Genomic DNA, 16,466 nt, shown 5'->3' on the forward strand with positions numbered 1-16,466 from the left:
GTATCCAGATAAGTGGGCGGCACGTGCCGAGATGGGAGCCGTGGATGGGGAGGGGATCGGACGGCTGGGAGAGGGGAAACGTGATGGTTGGTCTGATTGGCCGATTTTGGTCGTGAAATTCTTCAATGCAGAGCGGTAGTAGAAACTCTTTTTCTTTTTAATTTTGATTAATGAAATGATTAAAAATTATTGATCTTATTTAGTAGTAACTCAGTTAGAATAAGTTGGTGATTAATCGCTGATTACAGTTTCAAAAACTCTAAACCGGACCAGAGAACCTACAGATGCTCAAGGTTTTTGGTTCGGGCGGTTAGCCGTGGAACCGTGGCGGTTCCTGATCCGAACCAGAACCGTGAGATTTAAATCGAACTGAAACCGTTACTTTTGGTACCGTGGTTCGGTTCAGGTTCCTAAATTTCGGAGCTAGCCGGTTTTAGACCGGAACCGCAAAAAACCGCTGAAAAACCGTGCCGAAACCGTCAAAAACCGCCGGTTTCCAGCATCTCCGAACCGTAACCGTAGCCGCCAGTTTTGGAACCAGAACCGTAACCGCGAAACACCCTCGTAGTTCAGTTCCGATTCAACAATTTCTAGTCCATAAAAAGTACACTAGCTTGCCCAATCTTGGATAAATTTCTTTTCTAATCATTTTATTATAGTTGAATCATGTCTCTTTATAGTAAAAAATAATATACTACTGCTATTTACTCTCTTTCAATTGCCTATTTTTATTATGTACAGTATTCTATTTTATTTCTTTTTATTTAATTACCTATATTATTATTATTATTCTCTAATTTAGTTTTTTATTCAACTAGTGTGTTAAAATCACTAGTGTCAAACCCACGTGCAATGCACGTCGGAATATTTTTTCCTCAGTTTTAAATTTTTAAGTGATTATAATTATAGCACCAGTGACAATATAAATATACCAAAGTGATAAATTGTGTAAAGATGAAGATAAATATTATGCATGTTTCGAGTTAAGGATGTTACAATTCTTTCATCTCTAAGAATTGTAAGAAGTATTAGGATAAAATTCTCGAACCATATACAGTACTCTAACTATTGTAATCAAAGAAAAAACTATAATAAATGAAATGGAAATTTTACAGTGAAAATTATAAAATAAATCGACCTGTAAGTCTAGTCGAGAAAATTCCTCTTTCCGCAAGACAAATTACATCACGATTAGTGCTTTCGAATTGACGTATTAACCCCAAAGATGAAACGACTCCCTCCTAACGTATATAACATCCCAACTCGCTAGGCACCGATTAGTTTGATGGAGTTCAAAATTTGAACAATACAATGTTCCTAAAATATACAATTAAATATTGAGAACTTGATAGAGAATGGATAATGCTTTCGTTGATGTGTAATTCATCCACAATTCTATGTCTTTTATAGGCACAACATTAGGATATGTGAAATTATAGAATTAAAATATTATAAATTACAAATTTAAGAGAATAGAAGTTACAAAATTTGTTAAATGCTCATTGTCATTTGTAACCGCGGTTCTACCTTTGGCCAATTTAAAAGGCTTTTAGCATTTATGTTTGTTAAAATTATAATCCTAATTTTTTTCACCACACGTTTTTAATCATGGCATTGCTCTTAATAAACAATTGCAGCTTGAATGTTCAAAATTCACGATTAAATATTTGTAACCATTGATTGATTGATTTCATGGTTGAATTATTCATGCTTATTAAACTAAATAGTGTAACCGATCAAAATTTTTAGCCCACTCCACAAAACTTGATAATTCAAGTAATTTTTACCATTAGTAATTAGATGTAACTGCTACAATAATGAATTGAATCAAAATGAAATGTAATTCTATAAGTTTTCAAAATTGCATTTGTATCCCTAGCATAAAATGATTGTTAAAATCTATCCAAAACTCGTCTTTTATATATATATAGATATAGATTCCTTAATCTATATATCTAAAAGTAATATAAATATTGTCTCATGGAACAAAGAAAGCATAATATTCATCATACTACTACTCCATTTTAAGGCTAATTAAATATTTATTCACAACGATTAACGAACGAATTAATTAATTTCTATTTTGAATCGAAATTATAACAAATTATATTATAGCCGATGAGTCATTTCTTTATATCATTGCTGGAGGTCGTTATTGAGATTCTTATTCCTCTGTAAAAATTGGAAAGTGTTAAATTTTATACCCCACTAAAAACGTGTCACGGCATAAAGGAAAGTGGAAAGTCGTTGGTGATTATGATTCGACTTCTTTTAGAGATTTTGTAGGTGATGCTAGTACATAATTCGAAGCTATGACTATTAACAAAATTTGATAGATCAATAATTTAAATTAACAGATTTAGTTTCACAGTTAACATAGGTCAAAGTTCGAATTCAAGTACAACCAAAATGGCAACATACCTTTGTACAATTGTACTTGACTTCTGAATTACTCCCTCCGTCCCACATAATTTTACCCAGTATTCCATTTTGGATCGTCCCACATAATTTTACTCATTTCACTTTTACCATTTTTAGTAGTGGACCTCGTATTCCACTAACTCATTCCTACTCACATTTTATTATAAAACTAATACTTTAAAAATAAGACTCACATCCCACCAACTATTTCAACTCACTTTCCATTACATTTTTTAAAACTCGTGCCGGGTCAAAGTGTGTAAAATTATGTGGGACGGAGGGAGGATAGATTAAGCATTTCTTATATTTGTTAGATGTAATCTCAGATTTTACCTATTTTTTAACCAAAAACTACTAACATTCCACCAAATTGTATAACAATTTTTTTATATCATGCCATCACATGTATTTGACCCGGGAAATGATCTGGCACAAATTGTAAACAATTTTAATAAAAAGTAAACAAGTAGTACTCATATTTAATAGGCTTAATATAAAGCTAAATTCTGAGTCTCATATACCTCTCAACAGTTTTGACTCTACATAAAAAATACTACTAGCATTATTTTATCACTAAGCATCTAAAACTAAATCCCCTTATTCGCATAACACACATTAAATGTATTTTTATATAAGGTGTATTTTAAACTTTTCACATGCTGTGTGTATTTTAAAATAACAGAAATAATAAGAGATCATCCAACAAAATATACACACACACGTACACATACACACAGAAGATACAACAAAGACATTGAGAAGATTATTAACATTAATTGTACCTTTGTTCTAAGCTGAACATAGAGGTGTTCTTTGTTTCACAAGTAATTGCTTCAACTTCTTAATTATCTTCTGATCCGAGCACATGTAGATTGCACTTTGCAGTAACGTCTCGTGATCTTCTTCTTTGGAGGATTGTTCTTCATTAAGTTATCATTCGCTCTCTACTTGTTCTCTGTCTTTACTCCATATCAATTGGTGTCGTAGTACCTTTGCTCCATATTAGTTGATTCATCGCACCAAGTGTTATGGAGTAAAGGCTAATGAATGCAGAAGAACAAGTAGAGAGGGAAAACAACGGACTAGAATTAACTCAAAAGAAAACAATCCTCTGAATAGGTCTAACACAATCCCCTGAATCTGCCTACAATTTATACCACCTACAAGTTTGATCCAATTGGATGCATCTCCTAACCTCCAGGATGTCCTTTTATAGGAGTTTACATGATAGTATAAGAGTGTCTTCGGTGGCGCCCCTCCTACTAGGACTTCCACTAGGACTTCCCACACAAAATCCATGCCACGTCATCACTAGGACTTCCCATTTTAACTAGGACTTCCCATTGCACTAGGACTTCCACTAGGACTTCCCACAATAAAATTAAATTCACAATTAAAATTAGAATTTACGGAATTAAAATTTCGACAAAAATACGAACAAGGAAAAGCGAATATTTCATTAAAAAAAAACATACATTCTTCGAAAAAAAATTACAGAGTCAATAAAAAAAAAATTAACCACTTCAACGTCCACCCCTCCGATTCCAAACCTCTTCGATGATATCCTCCTGAAGTCGAATATGGGCATCTCTTTGCCGCATGTTGGCAAATGCGCGCAACCGCTCAACCTCTCCATGAGGTACCCCCATGTTCACATTCGCGCTGGCCACGCCGTGGCTTGGACCGGCACCCGTATCATCTTCGTTGGTCCACTGAGTCACATCGTCCCCTTCACTTTCGACAATCATGTTGTGCAAAATGATACATGCGTACATGATGTCGCCAATGTTGGGAATATACCACTGTCGTGCCGGACCCTTCACCATCCCCCATCGACTCTGGAGCACACCAAATGCGCGCTCAACATGCTTGCGCGCTCCCTCCTGGCGGCTCGCAAAGTAGGACTTATTTGGTCCGATCGCATGCTTGATCGTCTTCACAAAGACGGGCCAGTTTGGGTATATCCCATCAGCCAAATAGTATCCCATATTGTGCTGGTTGCCGTTGGCGACGAAACCGATGGCGGGACCAACGCCATTGCACTGATCGTTGAACAGGGGCGACGACTTGGAGGACGTTGATATCGTTGTTCGACCTGGCAGCTCCAAAATAAGCATACCATATCCACAGCCGGTAGTCAGCTACGGCTTCAAGGATCATCGTGGGATGCTTGGCTTTGAAGCCGGAAGTGTGTATTCCCTTCCAGGGCGACGGGGCAGTTCCTCCACTCCCAATGCATACAATCTATGCTGCCCAACATCTAGGGAAGCCGTGCACCGACCCGTGCATATTTATCAGGCCGCTGGCAGTCTTCGGGGCTCGGACGCCGAAGATACCGATCTCCGAATATCGCTCTAACGCCCGCGCAAAAATTCAGCAGACACTCGACGGCTGAAGACTCGCCAATGTGGAGGTACTCGTCGAACATGTCGGTCGGGCCTCCGTACGCCAGTTGCCTGATTGCGGCAGTGCACTTCTGTATAGGCGTGTGTCCGGGTTTGCCAGCCGCATCCTCCCTGATCCCGAAAAACTCGTATCTTCTCTCTAAAGCACCCACGATATACATAAACAACGGACGATGCATCCTAAAACGTCGTCGGAATAAGACATCCCCAAAACGCGGTTGCGGGGCAAAGTAGTCCTCATACAACCGAATATGTGCAGCAATGTGGTCCCGGGGTACATGACGTCTGCGATGGATCGGCCTAGGCACCGCCGCCGCCGCCTGCTGCCGCCGCTGGAGCAATCGATCAATCGCCTCTTCCACAGCGAGATCCAATTCATTATCACTATCAATATCACTAGCGCCTCCGCCACTACCACCCGCACGACTACTCGTCATTCTAGATATACTTGAAAATAGAGTTTAGAGAGAGAAACTTGTCAACACAAGTGGTGTGAATGAAATTGAGTTCAACGAGTCCTATTTATAGAGTTTTTTAAAAAAAATTATAAAGTCGGACGTCCGAGTGTCGCCACAGCAGCGGACGTCTGGTCGCCCGTGGAGCGGAGGGGCGAGCCCATCCGACGGGCGTTGGGGACCGGCGTGGGCGCCCTTCCTTGCCACTACGGCGGACGTCCGATCGGACGTCTCCTACCGGGACGTCCGCAATTGAAGACACTCTAAATAAGTTAGGCCATCAAAACAAATCCTTATTACCTAAAGATATTGTTAAAGCTATTAGTGGAAAGAAATCAAAACAAATCCTTAACCTAATAGAAGATATTGTCAAAGCTATTAACAGAAAGTAGTAATAACAAACGGAAAGGATCTCAGCAATTATCATCATGCAATCAATCATATCTCGTCCTTATTTCTCAATCTTCACAACAAGGCAAGAACCATTTAAAAAGAAATTGCATCTAACATTTCTAGTACAAGCCCAAGTGACCAAGCATGCAAATTGCATAACTAGCAACAAGTCTGTGCAAATGCTGTTGGAAAGAGAACATGTGAGTTTCAAGTGTGTTGGAAAGAGGATAATTAACGTTTATAATGTAGAGTTCCAATAAATATAGTTTCTAGGTACATTTATATCTAGAGTCCTATAAATTTTTATGTACTATGTATCAACAAGAACAATGTAGTCGATAAAGTTTTTAGTGTCTTTTATTTTTAGCATTTTACTTTTCAACAAATGCAACTAACTCGAATTAACCATTCAAGACAAATACATCAACAACATACAAAAACATTTGTGAACTATTTAGCTGATTTCAGGCGTATCTTTTAAAATATTTATACATGAAATTTATATATTTTGTGTTACATTTTATAGTGTGCAGAGGTATGATATGTAGCATACCCCAACATTCCCAGAAATTCCACACTGACCCGGATTTTGTGTCAAAGAATCAATTTGCACCCTTAATTTCCGCTGCATTTCATGTTAGAAATATATCTGATGTAAATTCGAAGGGTTGGAGTCAATGGGGAATTGATTATTGTTGTTGGGGTGGGCACAATTCAGATTTCACCCACTCTCTGACTTACGAATTGCCTATATGTCTCTACTTTATCTCAAAGGCTAATGTCTATTAGTCACGTGACTAAGGAATTGAATTGTACTCTCCTAATGCATCCCGGATTTTGTATCTTGCTGGATATTCAGACGAGGAGGATTCTTGGGCGTGGCACTGAGGAAGAAGGGCTCTACTACGTGGACGAGATAGCTCAACATGGGAGTGCAATGCTGGCTCACGGATCCACGAAACAGGAAACTTGGCTTTGGCACCGAAGACTAGGACACCCTTCTCCTGGGTATTTTAAATTACTTTATCCGAACCTTTCTATTCCGTCTGATTTTTCATGTGAAACTTGTGTTTTGGCCAAGAGCCACAAACAGTCTTTTAAACCGACAAACACTCGTATGAAATCCATCTTTTCTTTAGTTCATTCTGATGTATGGGGCCCCGCACCGGTTGTTGGGGGGAATGGTTTTCGGTATTTTGTGACTTTTATTGATGATTGCACTAGAATGACGTGGATTTATTTTTTTAAACATAAATCTGATGTATCTGATAGATTTGCTGCATTTTTTAAACTTGTCCAAACACAATTTCATACCAACATCAAAACCCTTAGGTCAGATAATGGGAGGGAATTTGTTAACAGTACCATGAACCAGTTTTGTAAAGATAATAGCATAATACATCAAACTTCTTGTGCCTATACACCAGAACAAAATGGGGTAGCTGAGAGGAAAAATAGAACCATTTTAGAAATGACCCGAGCCATCATTATTGGATCAAAAGTCCCAAAATATTTTTGGCCAGAAGCAGTCGCCACAACCATTTACCTCACCAATCGCCTACCCACCAAAACTCTTAACATGAAAACCCTTCTTGACATCCTATCCAAACAAGCCAACATTCCTGAACATTTGAACCTCCAACCCAGAGTTTTTGGTTGTACCGTCTACATTCACATCCCTAAACATGAGAGGACCAAACTTTCTCCCTGCGCAACTAAATGTGTTTTTGTGGGGTACGGGGTAAACCAGAAGGGGTATCGTTGCTTTGACCCTCACACCAAGAAAATTACCACCACCATGAACTGTAACTTTTTGGAAACCGAAATTTTCTACCATACCCACCTTAATAGTCAGGGGGAGAGTAATCCAGGTAGTACTATGGACTATCTAAGTTGGGTTGTGCCAGTGCCAAGCTCCTCGATTGAGGATCTAACAGAACCAGTGGTGGTCACTGCCGCCGAGCAAGTCTCACCACCAGAGTCATCTCATCCAACTCCACTGGATCCTCCTCCGACGATATCCGAGGTAATTCCTGAACCGAGTCTGGTTGAGAATTCGGTTACCACTGTTGAAGAAGATAACACTATTGATGCAGATACTGGGAGGTACATACTTCCTCACCAAACTACAAGGGGTGTTCCTCCGAAAAGATACTCCCCTAGAGAAGATTGGCAAGAAAAGTCGCTATGGAGTAGCGAATTTTGTGCAAGGAATCTAACGAAGATGAGCATGAGCATTTGAGGCTGCACAGTACGAGGAAGAGGAAATCCCGAGGTCAGCCGAAGAGGCAATGAAGCATAAGAAATGGAGAGAAGCCATGCTTACTGAAATGAAGGCACTTATGAAAAATAATACATGGGTGAAAGGCAGATTACCCGAAGGAGTGAAGACTGTTGGGTGCAGATGGGTATTTACGATTAAAAGAAGGCCGGATGGTACAGTTGAACGGTATAAAGCCCGACTGATGGCAAAAGGATACACTCAGACGTATGGAGTTGACTATGCCGAGACATTCTCGCCCGTGGCTAAAATTAACACCGTGAGAGTCTTATTTTCAGTCGCGGCGAACAAGGATTGGCCACTACACCAGTTCGATGTCACTAATGCGTTCTTACATGGAGAGTTACCGAAACCAGTGTACATGGAACCCCCACCTGGGTTCACTGACGAGTTTGGAGCAGGAGAAGTCTGCCGACTTCAGAAGACACTGTATGGGCTGAAACAATCTCCGAGAGCATGGTTTGGAAGATTTACTGAAGTGATGAAGAAGTATGAATACGAACAGAGCAATTCAGACCACACCCTGTTCATTAAGAAGAAGGATGGCAAGATCACATGTTTGATTATCTATGTCGACGATATGATCATTACGGGAGATGATGAGGAAGAAATAGCCGAATTGAGAAAAAATCTTTTCCAAGAGTTCGAGATGAAAGACTTGGGGCTACTCAAATACTTCTTGGGAATAGAGGTACTAAGGTCAAAAAAGGGAATCTTCATAAACCAAAGGAAGTATATACTAGACCTATTGGCAGAGATTAGGATGCTTGATTGTAAACCAGTAGATAATCCGATGGTCCAAAACCATGGACTACAAATGAAGGAAGGTGCTAAACAGACAGACAGAGGCCGGTACCAGCGGCTCGTTGGAAAATTGATCTATCTATCTCACACAAGACCAGACATTGCTTACTCGGTTGGTGTGGTGAGTCAATTTATGCATGCACCGCAGGAGGAGCATTGGGAAGCAGTTCTAAGGATCGTTCGATACTTGAAAGGGACCGCGGAATATGGACTCATGTTCGAGAAGCACGGACATTTGGAGATACATGGTTTCACAGATGCTGACTGGGCAGGTAACCCAAATGACAGAAAGTCAACCACATGATACTTCACTTTTGTAGGAGGTAATCTTGTGACATGGAGAAGCAAGAAACAGAAGGTAGTAGCACTCTCCAGTGCCGAAGCAGAATTCAGAGGAATTAAGAGTGGACTGACAGAGATACTGTGGCTAAGAAGAGTGATGGCAGAACTAGGCCTTCGGACGACTCATCCGTGTAGACTTTTTTGTGACAACAAGGCAGCCATTAGTATTTCAGAGAATCCGGTTCAGCATGATAGAACAAAACATGTGAGGTAGATTGACACTTCATAAAGGAGAATATTGAAGCAAAGGTGGTGGAGTTGCCTTATGTCAAGTCTGAAGATCAACTAGCTGACATATTGACAAAGGCTGTGAATTCGAAGTCGTTTCGAGAAGTACTGTGCAAGCTAAGTATCGGCAATCCCGTTACATAGCTTGAGGGGAGTGTTAGAAGATATTCCATAGAATCAGGGATTTGATATGGTAGTATATTATGCCTAAAATAGTGGAGTAATTATTGTAATTTAGGTTTACCATATGTAGATATTGTATAGCTTATATAATCATGTAAACTATTCATTCTACATCATCGAATAAGAATTACCGATTCTCCCGACCCTTTGATTCAACACATTTCTTAAAATTGAACCTAGTCAAAACCGGATCATAAGGGCATACTTCTAAAAAGAAATAAAAAAAGACCCAAGACAATACCCCCAATCCATCAATTTAAAAAATAGTTATGAGGTGTAGTGAGTGTAACAAACAGTACTGGATCATATGCAACTTCCGCAGTTCGCGGCAGCCGAAGAAAAGCAGTGGTTTGTTTTTTTCCTTGTCAATGCAATTCATCACTGGTTCATGGAGATTAATTACCAAAATTTGATTCGCCTGATCTTATGTTTATCTATAGGCAAAGGCGGGAACACGACCACAGTTGACCAACTACTTGGATTGGATCCTGTTTCTGAGGTGAGCCCTACTGATTGACTTAATTTACTTGGATCATGCGATTAATTTTGTAATTCCATTGGTGATTATAAGATCTGTTGCTCAACTTTTTACCTTTTGAATTTATGAATTGCTTGAAGGTGAACTTTTGTTTCTAGGAATGTAGAAACCAGATTTTGTTGTAATGCTTAAAGATGTAATAACAGAGTTTGTGTGTTTGTTAAAGATACTTAATTTTGAAGCTGAATGTGTATGCACTCCCTTCGTCTCACATTTGGAGTCACATATAGTTATGGCACGGGTTTTAAGGAATTGGTGGAGTGTGTAATAAATGAAGTGAGTTGGTTGAAAGTGAGTCCTTTTTTGACTTTTTGGTTTTTTATTTTTGTTTTGGATTATTTTAATGTAGATAATGGCATTTTGATGTAATTTTGATGAACAATGGGCAAAATTGTATGACCAAATATGGAAAATTCTAAATGTGACTTTTAAACTGGGACGAACTTTTATGGCAAAATGTGACTCCAAAACTGGGACGGAGGGAGTATTTGATTGTAGTCTCAACTCTCAACAAATTCTGACAGGTAGCAATAGCATAACCAGGAGATGGAATCTGTGAATGAAGGATCACAAACTGTCCAAATAGAGATATTAGTATCTTCATTTGGTAAAAAATTTGATAAGTTGTCCGAAGATCCTTCATTTTCCTATGCAGCATCTATCTATGAAGTTCCTCAGAAACTGCGGAAAGCAAATGAGGGAGCCTATACTCCTCGATTGGTGTCAATTGGTCCATTACATCATGGTCGATGGCAACTTCAAGACATGGAGCCATTCAAACTGAGATTCATGCATAATTTCTTGACTAGATCTAAGGTTGACCTACATACCATAGCCGAATTTGCAGCAAAGGAGGAAAGTTTCGTCCGTGGGTGTTATGAGGGTACAATTACTCTTTCTCCTAATCGACTTGCTGAAGTGATTATGTTGGATGGAATATTCATTGTTGCACTTTTGCTGGATGTCTATTTCATTCAGTTGAGGGATGAGAACGAGACGATATTTGACACTCACTGGGTCATGCAGGACTTGATGCATGATATGTTGTTGCTAGAGAATCAGATGCCTATAAGAATAATGGAGGGCCTTTTGAGTTTTGTGGATCTTTCATCCTTAAATGAAAGTGAAATGGTCATGGTCACCATCTATGATCTTGCTCAGAAATTCTTCAAGATCATTGGTTTTACAAGCAAGGTACCATTGGCAGCACATCATAGTAAGGCTAGACATTTTGTTGAGTTCCTTCTGTTTCTCCATGATCCACCAGAGGGATATGTGAGTTCTTTTGATAAGCGACCGAGAAGGCAAGTAGAGAGCACTGACTTCTGTCAAAATGCGACAGAGCTTGTCAAAGCTGGAGTTGTTCTTCGTAGCAGTGAATCAAATTGGTTACATGAAATTTCTTTTAGTTATGAGGATGGTGTGTTGACCATCCCCGAATTGACAATAGATGCATTGACTGAGCCATTCTTCAAGAATCTAATAGCCTTTGAACACTTGGGCCGTTACGGGTACTTTTCCAAGAAATTTACAAGTTATGTGATGCTCCTGGAGACGTTAATACGCACTCCGGGTGATGTTGATATACTTGTTGAGGTTGGCATCATCGAGAATAGATTTGGTTCAAGTAGACAAGTTGCAGCCCTTTTTAATAATCTGACTCGAGGAATACTGACTGAAGGAGTATATGATTTCTATTTTTATGGCCTATTTATGGAGTTGAAGTATTACAGGAGGAGTTTGTTGAACCCCGGGAAAGGCAGTTTGTATAGATGGAGAATTATACTGAGAGTCATGAGTTACAAATGGAACGAATGGAAATGGATTCTGGGACGCGATTATTTCAGCAATCCTTGGTCCACCTTATCTATTGTTGCTGGATTTTTGTTGCTCGTTCTTACATTAATACAAGCAGTCTGTTCAATTCTCCAGGTATAGTTTCGCACTTTTCAATTATGATTGTATCATGTTTGTATATTGTGTACATTAATTGCTATCCAGTTCTTGATGGTGAATTGCACTATAAACCATAGTGATATTGATGCTTTTTATCTGATGGAAAACTTGTTTAGGTTGCATGATTTCGTCAACTTCCCCGCCCTGTTGCAATCTTCTTCTACCATGGCCAATGATCGAACCGAAGAATGCAGTCCATCGCCACCGCTGCTGCCTCAAAAGCCACATTCAAACCTTTTGGGAAACTTTTTTTCAAAAATTATAATCGTTAGATGTTTATCATTCAGCTGCAACTTGTTAAATACTTTCGCACATCTCTCTGTTTTGGATTTTATGGTCTAGTGTTGTTGTTTATTGAATGATAATTATGATTTGTATATTGTTTGATTTTAAGGTTGAATTTGTTTATTGTTGATATGTTTGCATATCAACATATGTGCGTAGGAAAGACCATCGTGTCTGATTGGGTGATTGATTAATACTATATATTAGGTCTTACTTATGCTGATAGGCAATTTTACATTAGTTGTTGTAATTAAATAGTAATCTATCTGTCCCACGTTACTTGAGACGTTTCTTTTCGACATAAAATTTGAGAAAGTTGTATTTAGTGAGTTAAATAAAGTAGATGAAAGAATAAAGTAAGAGAGATGAGAGAGAGTAAAGTAAAGGAAAGAATAAAGTAGGTATAATTAGATTGTATTGTGTTTTTAGTCTAACATTATGTCTAAAAAAAAAGCCCAACAACTTAACTTCATCAATCCCTATGGCCCGAGCCCGATCCCAAGCCCAAGCCCAAATTTCATCCAAGTTGCTCACATTCATGTTTTGATTCAAAATGGTGAGTCGATCCATTATTTATTAGGACTGTAAATTCGATTTGAAATTGTGAGTAAAATCGATAATGCTCGTAGCAAAAAATTGGCTAGCAACCGACAAGCAGTTCATAATATAATCAACGACAATAAATACAAAAGAAATCAAAAAATAAACAGAGACAAAACGGCCTATCAAAAACGACAAAATACAAGTAGCAGATAAAAAACATAAGTAAATGAGCAACACACATCCCGTACTTTATTCATTATCCTCGTTTATTGATTATAAAATAATTAAGCTCGAGATCAGCTCAATAATTCTTATAATTAGATTATTGACAGAAGAGAGGGAGCTAGGTGAATTTATCGGACATGGAAATGTTTGTAGGTTGAATTTTCTTGGACACTCATTTGAATCCTTCCCCTATCATCCACTTGCCCACACACCAACTCCTTCACCGTCGTCGTGCTTCCGCTGCCCTTGATCCGGCCGCTAGTGGACCCTTCTGCCTGTGAACCCTCGCCCGGATTCTTCCTCCTCCTCTCGTTGTGGCCGGCCAACCTCCTCCGGCAGCTCCTCTTCGCGTCATCAAATTCCGAGAGCTCGTGGAACCTGCACCGTAAATTGAATAAAGAACAAACACCAATAAGTAACATGAGTTTTAATAAAAAGTCATTGAAGTATTGCAAGAGAATAATAAGTCTCCGGTTAAAGGTATTACTATTAGTATTTAAGTGCCAATTTTTTGTTAACGAACTAAAAGACAATAAATAACAATTTTTCACACCGAAGAATGTCACGGGGGGTAAAAGTGACCATGTTTGCTATTTCAACTAGTAAGAAATTCAAATTGTTAACTTTATGGGGGATATAATCATCAATCGATTAAAGTTAAAACATTAGGTAGTCTTGTTAAATGTTACGTGCACTCAATTTTTCTCATTAAATATACCTAAAAACACACAAAAAAAAAATTAAAAAATATCGTGAATGGACAACAATTTGTTACTAAGACAGACCAACTAAATTTATACTATAATCTTAATTAATAAAAATTGGTGAAATGTTGCAATAGTACATGTGACCAATTAGTCCTATTGCATTTCGTTTCAACTTTCAAGTTTGAGACAATTTTTGTTCCCATGTGTTTGTCATAATATCCTGATAAATAATTTACCATTTTGGGATGATCTGCCTCAGTAAAAACATTAATAACCATTTTATTTAAAAGTTGATATAGTATAGTTAGAAACCAATCATACTACTCAAACCTTATCCAATTATTTGTACAAAATATATTAATCAATAATTCTAAGTAAAATATTACTCCATATATTAAGTTTAGTGACACATTTTTTATTTTAGCAAAAATTAATCCTTTCATATCTTATACTCAGTACATTTTTATTTTTATTTTTGGTGCTCAAAAGAAAAGTGTGACAACAAATAAATTTAGTATTGTATATTAGTATAAATTTTAAAAATAAATTTCAAAAATATTAAATCCAAGAAGAGAAGAAAACCTGCTGCATTGCTGGCAGAAGCGCTGGCGGATTCCGGCGACGACGGCGACCTGCGCCTTGGCGTGGTGCTCGCAGACCTTATGGCGGCGGTGGTACACCTTGGCGGTGGCGAGATTAGCGGAGCACTTCTCAGCCTGGCAGCTCTTCATGGAGGCGTCGCCGCCGCCTTTCTTGGCGCCGGCGACCCTCTTCCGCTTCTCCTCGTCGGGCGCCAGCTCATCATCGTCGGAGTCGCCACCGTCTCTCTTCATCATTTTGCTCTCATTCATGATGTTCATGATGAATAAATATACATATATATATATATAGTAGTGATTGATAGTAGTAGTATTGATCAAATGAGGAGATATATTGGGTGGTGGGGTTATGGGAATTTTGAGAGGAAAGGTGGAGATGCTTGAGGACCACAATGTTTTTTCTTTAAAAAAAAAAATTAAATTTCTATAGTTATGTGTGTGTGTGTGTGTGTGAAGTGGAATGTCAAGAACAAGGTATCAATCTCTATTCTTGTGTATGTGGGGAAGCTACATAGTGAGTGAGTACAAAGATCACATCAAAGAAATGGACGTGGGATTACAATCGTCCATGGCGTTGTCATGCTTTTTCTTATTGGTTATAAATTGATAAATCACATGTATGTATACATATATACTATTCTTGAGTATCGATACTAGACTCAATGATAGTACTAGTAAGTATTGTAGAGTACTAGTACATAAAATGATGGATAATGTTCATATAAGCGCATAGATGTGTCACGAGTATCCTTGAACGATTTTAAGGGAACCGGTGGTTTTCAGCCGATTCCGGATTGGAACCGGAACCAGGTGCAAACGATTCAACTGTAATTGTGATCCCGGTTTATTTGGGCTGATTATGGTTTGCCTTCATGTTTAACTGAAACTGGAAGTTCCGCCGATTTCTCATTTTTTTGCACTTCAGACGAGGAGATATTTGTTGGAAAGAAGACAAGAAATAAGAAACAAATTGAAGGTCATTGTAAGTTATATATGAATAAGTACGATATTTAACTTAAATGAGAGTGTTGAAATGGAGACCAGAACCAAGAGCAATCGAGAATAGAATCAAGGTATAGAATCAAGGTGGTATAATTTAAAGTCTGCCAGATAGTTGTCTAGCCATCTAAGTTGGACCAAAGTCAGACCATGAATAATCGTCTACCACACCAAGGCCAGATAGAAATCTGACATAGGCGTTGTTAATCACACCCTGGCAAGGTAGCCACGATTCATCCACCAGACATGGTTTCCTATCTCCTTAGAAATCAAAGGTACAGTTATACGAGCCTATAAAACAAATCATGTTCAAGTAAGGTCGCAAATAGAATCAAGAAGGTAACTTCAGCTGTAAATACCAAGTTAAAGATCTAAGATTAAAGTAGAATGATTGCATTTCATTTTTATTCCTCATTTATAATAGGAATCAATCCTATAAATAGCTGATGTAAAAGATGAAGAAACAAGAACCATTAAGCAATACAAAGCCACATTCTATGCTCCACACTTTGATTTAATATTTTCCCAAATTCTATATCTCAACAATATGTCAATATGACTTTCTTTATTAATCTACAACACTATATTTCAATACATAACATTTTATCATCATCAAGCATAACAATCTTGAGACAGAAATAGATCTAGAGAGAGAACCCTAACAAGGGTGCATGTCTCATCAACACTCATCCACGAATTAAATTCTCACAAAAAAAAGAAAAAAAAAATTAAAGTAACAAAAACAAAAGAGGGATCAAAGTTCTCGTGAGTGGGGGTGGGGCCCTCCACAGTTCAAATAAAGGGCAAAACGTTGGCTTGCACAAAAATTGAAGTTAGGGTTTGTGATTTTGTGTGAAATTCATTGATTTCATAAATGCATTTCCTATTATCCCATTGGCTAGATCTCCTTTGTTCAATCAAAGATCGAAACGTGGTCGATTTCACTATGTTTCGAATGTAGTGATTTACATGTGGTTTCTGTCCTTTCAAAGGTACAACCCTCTCATGCATGCACTAGTGGTGGTGGGGAAGGGGGATAGCATAGCACACTGCATGGGCAGATGAGGCCAACCAATTTTTCAGGGTCTTGGTTGTACCTTGT

General features: G+C 38.3%; 3 protein-coding genes and 1 non-coding gene across 5 annotated transcripts; 1 reads left to right on the forward strand and 3 right to left on the reverse strand.

Moving 5' to 3' along the window:
- Positions 1-4,681: 4,681 nt before the first annotated feature.
- On the reverse strand, positions 4,682-5,263 carry LOC125188214. Its single transcript, XM_048084978.1, has one exon. The coding sequence runs from the start codon at positions 5,261-5,263 to the stop codon at positions 4,682-4,684; it is 582 nt and encodes a 193-aa protein (XP_047940935.1).
- Positions 5,264-9,785: 4,522 nt separating this feature from the next.
- LOC125190735 (UPF0481 protein At3g47200-like) lies at positions 9,786-12,434 on the forward strand. Of its 2 annotated transcripts, XM_048088116.1 has the most exons (5): positions 9,786-9,860; positions 9,953-10,011; positions 10,575-10,933; positions 11,077-11,982; positions 12,123-12,434. In XM_048088116.1, the coding sequence occupies exons 3-5, from the start codon at positions 10,928-10,930 to the stop codon at positions 12,129-12,131; spliced, it is 921 nt and encodes a 306-aa protein (XP_047944073.1). In that variant the 5' UTR covers positions 9,786-9,860; positions 9,953-10,011; positions 10,575-10,927; the 3' UTR covers positions 12,132-12,434. The 2 variants fall into 2 exon arrangements, with proteins under 2 accessions (XP_047944073.1, XP_047944072.1); XM_048088115.1 differs by having other exon boundaries at positions 10,575-11,982.
- A 627-nt stretch (positions 12,435-13,061) lies between these two features.
- LOC125190637 (squamosa promoter-binding protein 1-like) lies at positions 13,062-14,747 on the reverse strand. The gene is made up of 2 exons (XM_048087988.1): positions 14,349-14,747; positions 13,062-13,437 (listed from the first exon to the last, which is right to left on the reverse strand). Exons 1-2 carry the CDS (start codon positions 14,624-14,626, stop codon positions 13,188-13,190), a joined length of 528 nt encoding a protein of 175 aa, XP_047943945.1. The 5' UTR covers positions 14,627-14,747; the 3' UTR covers positions 13,062-13,187.
- A 718-nt stretch (positions 14,748-15,465) lies between these two features.
- On the reverse strand, positions 15,466-15,687 carry LOC125191462. The gene has a single exon (XR_007171144.1). It is a non-coding gene; the product is annotated as a small nucleolar RNA U3 (small nucleolar RNA).
- Positions 15,688-16,466: the final 779 nt, after the last annotated feature.

Source organism: Salvia hispanica, chromosome 5, assembly GCF_023119035.1.
Source record: "Salvia hispanica cultivar TCC Black 2014 chromosome 5, UniMelb_Shisp_WGS_1.0, whole genome shotgun sequence".
In the NCBI taxonomy this organism is placed as follows: domain Eukaryota; kingdom Viridiplantae; phylum Streptophyta; class Magnoliopsida; order Lamiales; family Lamiaceae; genus Salvia; species Salvia hispanica.